The sequence below is a fragment of the Urocitellus parryii genome, chromosome 14, assembly GCF_045843805.1.
Source record: "Urocitellus parryii isolate mUroPar1 chromosome 14, mUroPar1.hap1, whole genome shotgun sequence".
Taxonomy (NCBI): Eukaryota; Metazoa; Chordata; class Mammalia; order Rodentia; family Sciuridae; genus Urocitellus; species Urocitellus parryii.
The window spans coordinates 41,567,719-41,579,874 of NC_135544.1; the positions used below are offsets into that span (position 1 = coordinate 41,567,719).

Genomic DNA, 12,156 nt, shown 5'->3' on the forward strand with positions numbered 1-12,156 from the left:
TATACAATTGAAATAAAATTTGACCATCATGTATCTTATTATTTATTAATTTCTAGTCAATAGCAGAATTTAATAGGTACCTATTGGAAGAATGCATTTTTTTAACCTAGCTCTAAAAGTTATAACAAATAAAATTCAAATCATTTTGAGAGCATAATTTTTCATTTTTTGTTTCTACAGAGATTTCTTCTGAAGGAGAAAAATACACACCCTTAATTATTGGAGAAGAAATACAATGTGTTTCACATGAAATAAATCCATCAGCTTCTGTTGACTCTTCCATCGATACAAAAAGTCCTAAGTTTAGTGAGGCATCTCCACAGATATCAATGAAACTAGAAAGAAATATAGAAGGTATGTTTTAATACCTCAAAATAAGCTAGATTTGATTTACTCATACTTAAATCTCTTCTTTATAAACAGATTATCGAGATTCGTATATATGTTTGGTTAATTCACCTCAAATTAAGTTTGCTGTTTTTATACTTTTATTTTATACTGGCCATGGTTTATTATCTTATGTGTCAGAGACTGAATTAAAGCTTGACTCAGATGATTTTTTCCAATTCATGTTCCCTTATTTGAAAGATCCCTTGGTATGGTATTCAGCTGGCAGTGAGGCCATCTAAAGGATCCAAGATGGCTTTACTGCTGTCTTGTAAGGTGCAGCTAGAAGGCTGAATTAAGATGGGCCTCCCTCCCTTTCCATGGAATCTCAGGGCCATTCTGTGACTCTTTCTAGTAAGGTAGTCTGACCTGTTTTCAAGGGCCCAGAGCTAGATTCAAAGAGAGAGAAGCAGGACCCACTTCCCAAGGGAAGAGTGTTAAAGAGTTTGCAGCCATCTCACAGATGCTGAGGTGAAAGCTGCTTGTTCTCTGAAAAGCTAGTCCGAGAATTGGCACAATATCACTTCTGTAATGCTCCCTTGGTCAAAACCAGCACAGGGAAAACAGGAATCACTTCTCAAAGATAAGAGCTTTAAAGAATTTGTAGCCATATTTAATCTGCCATAGTCTGCCCTCTGCCTTCAAATTTCTACATTATTCCCATGTGCAAAATATGCTCAGCCCTCTCAAAGCCTCGTCTCATTATGACAGCTCAGAGCCAAAGGGTGATGCTAGAAGAGTCAGGCCCCTATGTTGAGTTTTCTTGGGTACCATTCCTCAAGTATTCTCAATCTGGAGACCTGTAAGATAAAAAGTCAATTTAATTGCCTTCTACATATCAACATTAAATGGTGAGACAGGCCTAAAGACTTCTTTTCAAAACCAGGGAAGAAGGGAAGCACATAGTTGCCATTGGTTGATGGAAATTCTGACATCCGGCCAGAAGCACTGTTAGCCTGTTTTAATGGCACCAAACACTGATGCCCTCAAGGACCTTTTTTTTTTTTTTTTTTTTTTTTTTTTTGTAGTGCTGGGGATACAACCCAGGCCCTTGTGCATAGGAGGCAGGCACTCTACCAACTGAGCTATATCCCCAGCCCCCTCAAGGGTTCTTTTCTGAACAGTTGTACCTTTCAGTCTGAGCTGGTGTGCATACACAAGTAGAACTTTTTTTGTCTATGAAGTTGCTCTGAGACAGTACTCTTTAGTCTTTATAAATCATTTTGTGCAGCAAAAAGGGTCTGTAAGGTATGTCTTAATATTCCTGTGCCAAAACAGAAGAGCTTATGGTCTTACCCTTGACTTCTTCTTTGCCATGAGGCCACATTTTACTGCCCTATATTAACTCTTTGTCATGAGGTTATGTCTTCCTTTGAAATGCTTTTGCTACCTGAAAGGAATTATTCTGGGCCCTCTGTATCTCTTCTAAATTCTGTTCATAATTTAAAGAGTTTTTTTTTCTTCAATTAAGCTGTTATCTTCTACTCTGATAAGGCTGGTAGCAGAAGTTAGCTAGTACCTTCAATGTTCAGCATTGATAGCTAGCTCCTTAATTAGGTCACTAAATCCATAAAGTTTCTTTTCTATCCTCCTTATTATTGTAGGTACCAAGTTTCCTATTTCTGTGGACCAAGAATCCCTTTTTCTCCAGCCTCCACTAGCATTTTTCTACTGGCCAGTCTCCCATCAGCAATCTTTATGAAGCCCTTCCAACTTATGCCTGCTGCTGAGCCCCAAAGCCAGTGCACGTGTTTTAAGCTTTTATATCTGCACCAACTTTCAGATATGTAATTGTTTCAATTGCTATAACACAAATTATTCCTAAAACTTAGCTTAAAACAGCTATTTTATTTTATCTCATACATTTATGAGTCAGGAATTGGGAAGGTTCTTCTGCTATCATTCACTGGTGTTCAACCATCAGCTGGGCTTATCTGAAAGGTGCAAGAAGACATTGTTCTTGTGCCTATCTTCTTGGTGGGGCTCAGTTGGGTCCCCTTTCTTCATTTTAATGTTAGAGCATTGCCATATGGTTTTTCCAAAGTTGTTGAATTTCTTTCATGATGGCTTAGGCTTCCAGATGCCAAGCAGAAGCTGCCAGTTCTCTTAAAGATTTAGCCTGAAATTGGCACAGCATCACTCCCACTGTATTCAATTAGTCAAGGCAATCACAAAGCCAACCAAAATCAAAGAGTAAGAGAAACACAGCTCACTCTAGATAAGAAGAATGTTAAAGACCTTTGCATTCTGTGACCATCGTTAATTCACCACAGTAACTTAAATAATTTTATTCATTAGAGTCATAGTTACTAATACTTGTTATGGTGTGTGTGTGTGTATGTGTATATGTATGTTCAAAAATTCCATGTCGAAATCTAATCCCCAATGTGATAGTATTTGGAGGTGCAGCCTTTGGGAGGTAGTAAGGCCATGAGGGTGGAGTGTCAAAATGGTCTTAGTGTCAGAAGAGGAGGCCTACAACAGAAGCAGCACCCTAGTTATTAGTTGTTTGAAAGTGTAGGAGGATTTAGTGCACTCCAGTTACGTTCTCTGTATCCTTAAAAAAATCCAGGTAATAGTTCTACTCCTTTTTTTCCCCCTGTTTTGGTTGTTGAAAGATTTTTTTTAATGTTTTTTTTTAGTTGTAGATGGGTACTATCTTTATTTTATTTATTTATTTTTATATGGTGCTGAGGATCGAACCCAGTGCCTCACACATGCAAGGCAAACGCTCTACCACTAAGCTACAACCTTGGCCCCAATTGTTGAAAGATTTTAAGATTTAAATTTCTTCTGTGATATCATAGTGTATTCTTATATACTTATTACCACAGATGTCCATATTCTTTCACTTAGTTTTTATACCTTCTTTAAACCAGTTTACATATTACTAAAATTTTAATAAAGAGAAAATTTTTATGAAATGAAAAAATACTTATTTGGAATATTTTTATTATTGTGAAAAGGATGAAAAATTAATGTGTCTTTTCAGAAATAGAGTTAATACAATAACAAAGAAAAACTGACAGATAAAATATTTGATTTTTCTATTATAATTAATATATTAGTCTAAAAATAGTAATATTTTCTAAATGTTTATTCATATTCTTTCAACAAACTGTGCTTTGACCCATTTCTTATTCCGTTTTTCCTTTGCAGAACCTGATTTGGAAACAGAAGTTCTACAGGAACCAAGTAGGAAAAACAAAGATGGGAGCTTGCCTTGTATTGTTACTGATGTGTGGATTAGTGAGGAAAAAGAGACAAAGGAAACTAAGTATGTTGTATCTTTTTTCTTACATTTCAAGACCCTTTTATATTACTTTAAAAAAATACTGTAATGACCTAATATTGTAATTTAATATCCTAATATTACAATACCCCATAAAATAATTTAATTTCTTTTTAAAATTTCTTTTAATTGTCAGTGAACTTGATTTATTTATATGTGGTGCTGAAAATCGAACTCAGTGCCTCACACATTCTAGACAAGCCCTCTACCACTGAGCCACAACCCCAGCCCTAATTTAATTTCTTAATAGATATTCACATGGTTCAGAAATTAACAAGTGCATAAAGTATTTGAAGAAATATAATAAAATTTCTTGCCTGCCTCTATTTCTATCCAACCAATTTCCACTATTTTCTTCCTTCAGATAATTTTAGGTATGTGTAAACAAAAATATGGGCTGGAGATGTGGCTCAAGCGGTAGCACGCTTGCCTGGCATGCATGCGGCCCGGGTTCAATCCTCAGCACCACATACAAAGATGTTGTGTCTGCCGAAAACTAAAAAATAAATATTAAAAAATTCTCTCTCTCATTCTCTCTTTAAATAAATAAATAAATAAATATACACTCTTTCTTCCTTTTTAAATATAGTTACGAGTATAAGGTAATATTTTTTACCTTGTTTATTTTTAGTCACTAATACATATGAGAAATATTTTCATATTAGTACATAAAAACGACTTCCTCCTCTTTTGTATTTCACTGTATGGATACTCTAACTCATCAAGTCTTCTGCTTGATAGACATTTAGCAATATTGCAAATAATGTTGCAATGAATAATATTTTACATAAAGAAATTTTTTGTGTATCTGTAAGATAAAAATACAGAAATATTATTGCTGGGTCAATTGCACTTTTACAGATTGCATTTGTAATTTAGTTATTTTTTTTTTCCCAGGGGTTGTATCAGTTTGAATTCTCAGAGTATATGAATGATTAGAGTTTGAACAAAGTGAAACATATGGTATGCTTATAAGAAAAAATATATATATAAGTGAGAAAAATATTTGAAAGAGAGATCACAGGATGCTAATGAATTTGAGTTCTGTTTTCTTTATATTAGAACACTTTTATTTCTGGTAAACTATGTTTTTGAACTGGTGTACCCATTTATGGCAGATTGGAAGATAGGGAAGCCATTCAGCAAAATGAAGTTTCTAAGGATGGAATCCTGAGAAATGTGGACCACTTTAGTGAGAGTCATACAGGTAAGTATCATTGCATTAGTCTGATTTCTTTCTGAAAGGTTAACACCAACTTGTTTCATTTGGGCAATATATACATACAGAACATTCCTTATCAGTCATCATAGTCATTTTTTTATTTATATATGACAGCGGAATGCATTACAATTCTTATTACATGTATAGAGCACAATTTTTCATATCTCTGGTTGTATACACAGTATATTCACACCAATTTGTTTCTTCATACTTGTACATTGGATAATAATGATCATCACATTCCACCATCATTAATAACCCCATACCACTTCCCTTCCCCTCCAACCCCTCTGCCCTAGAGTTCATCTATTCCTCCCATGCTCCCCCTCCCTATCTCACTATGAATCAGCCTCCTTATATCAAAGAAAACATTCAGCATTTGGTTTTTTGGGATTGGCTAACTTCACTTAGCATTAAAATGTAGTATGTGTAAAGCATTGGAATCTGCATTCATAAATCTGGATTTTATAACAAAATAGGCAGGAAAAATTATTAAATTATTTTATTGAGTATTTATGGAAAGAATTCCTTGTGAAAACTAAACCAATATACTAAGGACATTAATAATTTTTTCTCTTTTAAAAATAGTATTACTTAAAATATGAGAAATGTAATTTTCTTCTATAAGAACAAAGATAAACTGAAAAAAATATGAATACCTAATCCATTATTAAGTGTGTTTTTCACGTATGCTTGGATCTATGTCTATATTTTAGGACTTCCAATATAATAATAATAATAAAGATTATTTAGAAGATAGCATACTCACAAATTTTTTGTTTTCCCAATAGATGTGAGTTTATTTTATATAATTCTTGTTAAATACTATGCCTTGTCAAAATTATTTAAAGCTTTATTTAAGTACTGTTCAGACTGATCACATAATCTCTCTTTTATACCCTAGAACCTGGAATAGATGATTCTCAGCACTCTAATTGTGATATAGATAAATCTATACAACCAGAACCATTTTTCCATAAAGTGGTTCATTCTGAAAAATTGAATTTAGACTCTCAAGGTCAGTCAATTCAGTGTTTACCAGAGGAATCCATTCCACTTCGTTCTCACTCTGATTCACCACCAAGGAATAAAAACAAGAATTCCTTGCTGATTGGACTTTCAACTGGTCTTTTTGATGCAAACAATCCAAAGGCAAGTATAGTTTTCAAAAGGAATTTTTATCTGTTTGGTAATATTTCTTATTGGCTGCTTTGCTTAATGTTGAGTTTTAATCTCTTAAAAACACATATGTTAATTAAATTGTCTTCTAAGTTCTATTATTTCTGACAGGAAATTTGTATCTGTTTTTATTTATTTATTTATTTAGGTGCTGGGATTGAACCCAGGGGTACTTAACTACTGAGCCACATCACCAGCCCTTTTTTATATTGTATTTAGAGACAGGGTCTCACTCAGTTGCTTAGGGCCTCCCTAAGTTGCTAAGACTGACTCTGAACTCTGTGTTTATATGCTACATGTTTTTTTTTTTTTAATCCATTCATTTACTGAAGGGCATCTATTGGTTCCACAGTTTAGTTATTGTGAATTTTGCTACTATAAACATTGATGTAGCTCAGTCCCTATAGTATGCTGTTTTTAAGTCCTTTGGGTATAAACCAAGGAGAAGGATAACTGGGTCAAATGGTGGTTCCATTCCCTATTTTCCAAGGAATCTCCATACTGCTTTCCATATTGGCTGTACCAATTGGCTACAGTCCTCCCTTAGCCTTCCAAACTGCTGGGATTACAGACAGGCATGAGCCACCATGCCTGGCTTGTGATTCTTTTTTTATTTTTTTTTATTTTTTTATTTTTTGGTTGTAGATGGACACAATACCTTTATTTTATTTATTTATTTTTATATGGTGCTGAGGATTGAACCCAGGGCACCGCACATGCTAGACGAGCACTCTACTGCTGAGCCTATACAACCCCAGCCCGTCTTTTTATCTTCCTTTTTTATATGTAATGTTTCTTCTTCCCTCTGGCTTCTTTAAAAAATTTTTTCTCATTAGTTTCTAGCAATTTGACTCTGAAACACTTTGGTAAGGTTTTTGGGGGTTTTTGTGGGGAGGGGTGTTTTTATCCTGCTTGGGGTCTGATGGCCCTATGGGTCATAGTTTTAATCAAATAAAAAATTTGTTGGCTAGTCAGTCTGCCTTTTTTTTTTTTTTTTTTTTTTTTTTTAGCAGTCTACCATTGAGTTACAACCACATACAGGAAGTATTGCATAGATGTTAGACTACTTCCGTACTTTCATAGTTTTCTGAGATTGTGGTCATTTTGTTGTTAAGTCTTTTTTCTCTTTGTGTTTCATTGTGGGTTGATTCCATTTATATGTGTTCAAGTTTACTCATCATTTTTTCTCCATACTGCTTTCCGTATTGGCTGCACCAGATTGCAATCCCACCAACAGTGGATCTTTTTCCCCACATCCTCGCTAACAAGTATTGTTGTTTGTATTCATAATAGCTGCCATTCTGACTGGAGTTAGATGAAATCTTAGAGTAGTTTTGATTTGCATTTCTCTAATTGCTAGCTGTGATGAACATTTTTTTATGTATTTGTTGATTGATTGTATATCATCTTCTGAGAAGAATCTGTTCAGGTCCTTGGCCCATTTATTGATTAGGTTATTTGGGATTTTTTTTGGTGTTTAGCTTTTTTGAGTTCCTTTCTTTTATTATTATTTATTTTTTAGTTGTAAGATGGACACAATATCTTTATTTTATTTATTTATTTTTTTAATGTGGTGCTGAGGATAGAACCCAGGTGTCTTGGATGTGCTAGGTGAGCACTCTACCCCTGAGCCACAACCCCAACCCCTTTTTGAGTTCTTTATATACCCTAGAGATTAGTGCTCTAATGTGTGAGGAGTAAAAATTTGCTCCCAAGATGTAGGCTCTCTATTCACCTCACAGATAATTTCTTTTGCCTAGAAGAAACTTTTTAGTTTGAATCTATCCCATTTATTGATTCTTGGTTTTAATTCTTGTGATATAGGAGTCTTATTAAGGAAGTTGGGTCCTATCCCACATGATGGAGATTAGGGCCTACTTTTTCTTCTATTAGACGCAGGGTCTCTGATTTTATTCCTAAGTCTTTGATCCATTTTGAGTTGAGTTTTGTGCATGGTGAGAGATAGGGATTTAATTTTATTTGGTTGCATATGGATTTCCAGTTTTACCAGCACCATTTGTTGAAGATGCTATCTTTTCTCCAATACATGTTTTTGGCACCTTTGTCTAATATAAGATAATTGTAATTTTGTGGTTAGTCTCTGTGTCCTCTATTCTGTACCATTGGTCTATGAGTCTAATTGGTGCCAATACCATGCTGTTTTTGTTACTATTACTCTGTAATATAGTTTAAGGACTGATATAGTGATGCCACCTGCTTCACTCTTCCTGCTAAGGATTGCTTTAGCTATTTTGGGTCTCTTATTTTTCCAGATTGAATTTCATGATTGCTTTTTCTATTTCTATGAGGAATGCCACTGGGATTTTGATCAGAATTGCATTAAATTTGTATAATGTTTTTGGTAGTATGGTTATTTTGATAATATTAATTCTGCCTATCCAAGAGCAAGGTAGATCTTTCCATCTTCTAAGGTCTTCTTTGATTTCTTTCTTAAGACCCAGGCCAACATCATTCTAAATGGAGAAAAATTGAAGACATTCCCTCTAAAAACTGGAATAAGACAGGGATGCCCTCTTTTACCACTTCTATTTAACATAATTCTTGAAACAGTGGCCAGCACAATTAGATGAAAGAAAGGGATACACATAGGAAAAAAAGAACTCAATTAGCACTATTTGCTGATGATATGATTCTATACCTAGAAGACCCAAAAAGTTCCACCAGAAAACTTCTAGAATTAATAAATCAATTCAGCAATGTAGCAGGATATAAAATCAACATCCATAAATCAAATTCATTTCTGTATGTCAGTGACAAATCCTCAGAAAGGAAAACTACCCCATTTACAATAGCCTCAAAAAAATAAAATAAAATACTTGGGAAACAACAAAAGAGGTAAAAGCTGTATCTCCATTTCTACTAACTGTGGATCAGTAGATGATTTAATCTTCTACTGGCTATGGGCCATTTTTTGCCTGCATTGTGACATGTTTTGTAATTCTTTATTTGAAGCTCAACCTTGTAAATATTATATTGCTGGGTTTTATTTTCTTTCTTTAAAATATGTTGGGCTTTTTTTAACATCTATTTACTTTTGAATTTATTTTATACTTTCAGACTTTGTTTTTCAGCTTTGCTGGGACAGATATATAGTCATCTTGTCTTTAAAGCTATTACCCTATGACTTGTGACCCTTTGAGACCTCCACTATATACCCAGGTGATCACTGAGGAAAACTCCCTTCTCTTGGTTAGATCTAATCATTTTCTCTATCTGCATGAGTTCTGAACATCTTTCAGCCTACAGGGCCCCAGTTATTTTTGCCTGGCCCTGTAAAGTTTCAGGCAACTCTATACATATACAACCTATTCTTCTTCAGCAACTCAGAAAAACTACCAGTTACCTTGTTATGAATTTTCTGCAGGGTTTTTGGATTTTCCTGAGTACTCAGGGCCTCACACTTGCTAGGAATGTGTTCCAGCCTTTTCTTTTTTCATTCATTCATTCATTTTTGAGACAAGTTCTCACCACATTGGCCAGCCTTGACCTCTTGATGCCTCAGCTTCTCAAGCATCTGGATTACAGGTGTGTGCCACCATGTCTAGCTTTTTTTTTTCAATGAAACTCTCTCCTTTCTGAACTTTATTTCATTGATCCGGCAAGGCTACACACAGAGTCCAGATATTTTCCTCCAAACAGAAGGCCAGTTTAGTGGAAAAGTAAGGGATCATTCTTGCCTGTCTGTTGTTCAGTCTCTGAACTATGCCTCAGGTATTTTGTCCAGCTTTCTAGTTGTTTTGGTGGGCGGTTGGGTCTGGTCCATGTTTCATTGTGTCTAGAGCAGGAAGTCTCCAAATAATTTATTTTCCCTAAGTAATCCCTGACATTAAATATCGTTTCAATGCTAATAACTTTATTTCTTCCTCTCTTTCTTACAGATCATTTATCTGTTCCATAAATCAAGCAGTTGTCTCTTAACTAATCTCCCGCAGTTCATGCCTGTCTGAAATCCATTGTCCAAATTACAAACCAAAATTGATTTTTAATATTATGAATCATTAATTCACTGACATGTTTAGACTTCAGAGGTTTTCCACTGCTCTTATAATTATATTCAAACTCTTTACCATCATCTACAGGTTTGATATGGCATTTACTATCTCTTCCTCAACTCAGAACCTTTCACTCTCTTTTCCTTTTTTTCCTCTGATACATCAAATCCTTTCCCGAATTAGGGACTTTGTGCTGCCATTATCTTGGTCTGGAAGGAGCTTCTTTTTGTTCTCTTAATTTTGACTCATTATTGCCTTTTGAGTTTCATTTCTCAAATATATGTTTATCAATGGGACTTGACTCCATTTCCATTCCTAGTAATTTCCATCCATTACTTACTTATTTTATAGCAGCTATTTCTTTTTTTTAACTTTTTTTTAATATTTATTTTTTAGCTGTAGTTGGACACAATACCTTTATTTTATTTATTTATATGTGGTGCTGAGGATCGAACCCAGGGCCTCACATGTGCTAGGCGAGTGCTCCACCACTGAGCCACAACTCCTGTAGCAGCATTTCAAAGTGTAATTTCGTTTACTCATTTGTTTAATGTCTGTCCATCAATAGAATGTGATGCTCTTCAGGTTAAGAACCTTATTTATTATACATAACTATATAGATTTTTACACATATATTTACTACCCACCATGGCCTAGATATTTTTAATAAATAAAAAAGTAAATAAACATCAAATATGTACATAGTTAAAAAAGTAAGAAGTCAAATCGCTTAGTTCATATTCTAGCTGAAGACTTATAGTTGTGTGATTTAAGTGCCTTAGTTTTGCATATGTAAGGTAGGCATAATAACAATCCCTTGCTCAGAGAATCATTGAAAGAATAAAATAAGTAAAGCACCTATATCATATAAGGGCTCAGTAAAGTTAGGTGTCATCATCATGGTCATCAGGTTATCATGTCCTAGTTATAGGACATGCTATTTTAATAGATGCAAGAAACTCTGATATAGTATTTATTAGCTTTTCAGCTTCACTTATTACATTGACTTTAAACTATATTCTTATAAATAATAATAATATACTATGCATTTCAAAAAGCTAGAAGAAAGCCAGGCGTGGTGGTACATGCCTGTAATCCCTACAACTCGGAGGCTAACGCAGGAGGATTGCAAGTTTGAGGCCAGCCTCAACCAACTTAGTGAAGCCCTAAGGCACATAGTGAGACTCTTCTCAAAATAAAAATAAAAAGGACTGGGTATGTAGCTCAGGGGTAAAAAAAAAAAAAAAAAAAAAAAAACCTGGATTCCATCCCCAGTCCCTCCCCACACCATAAAAAAAAAAAAAAAAGCTAGAAGAAAGGATATTGAATGTTTTAACTTTAAAGAAATGATAAACACAGCTGATTATGGTGGTGCACTCCTGTAATCCCAGCAACTAGGGAGGCTGCGGCAGCAGGATCACAAGTTGAGGCTAGCCATAGCAACTTAATGAGACCATTTCTCAAAAATAAAAAAGGCTTGGGATATAGCTCAGAGGTAAAGTGCCCCTATACCCATAACTCTCTCTTACAAAAAATGGTAAATGTTTGAAGAGATATGTTTAGCCTGATTTAAATACTGCACCGTGTATACTTGTATTAAAATATTACATGGTACCTTATTAATATGTAAAATTTTATGTTTTTATGTATCAATTTAAAAATAAATTTTGGGGGGATAAGGAATAGGAAAGACAGTGGAATGATTCAGACATAACTTTCCTATGAACATATATGAATATACCACAGTGAATCTCTACATCATGTACAACTAGAAGACTGGGATCCTAATTGGAATAAGATGTACTCCATGTTTGTATGAAGATGTCAAATTATGCTCTATTGTCATGTATAACTAAAAAGAACAAAAATTAATAAATATGTTAAAAATAAAACTGTGGTTACAAAAAACCAAAAGTAAGAGTATATTCTTAAATATCTTTGATTATTTGATATAGATGAAAAATTTCTAAAAGGCATTATTTTGAAAAATAATATTTGGGCTAAAAGGTTTTACCTCTAGAAATGTATTTATCTGTGACATTTAAAGTGAGGATTGTTAATTA

General features: G+C 34.2%; 1 protein-coding gene across 7 annotated transcripts in view; it reads left to right on the top strand.

Moving 5' to 3' along the window:
* Nek1 (NIMA related kinase 1) overlaps nucleotides 1-12,156 on the top strand; it is a 163,381-nt gene that overhangs the window by 133,203 nt on the left and 18,022 nt on the right. For all 7 annotated transcript variants that reach the window (XM_026389744.2, XM_077792549.1, XM_026389747.2 and 4 more), the window contains 4 exons: nucleotides 181-354; nucleotides 3,547-3,664; nucleotides 4,798-4,886; nucleotides 5,806-6,053. In XM_026389744.2, the coding sequence (XP_026245529.2) occupies nucleotides 181-354; nucleotides 3,547-3,664; nucleotides 4,798-4,886; nucleotides 5,806-6,053 (629 nt within the window). The remainder of the gene's footprint in view (nucleotides 1-180; nucleotides 355-3,546; nucleotides 3,665-4,797; nucleotides 4,887-5,805; nucleotides 6,054-12,156) is intronic.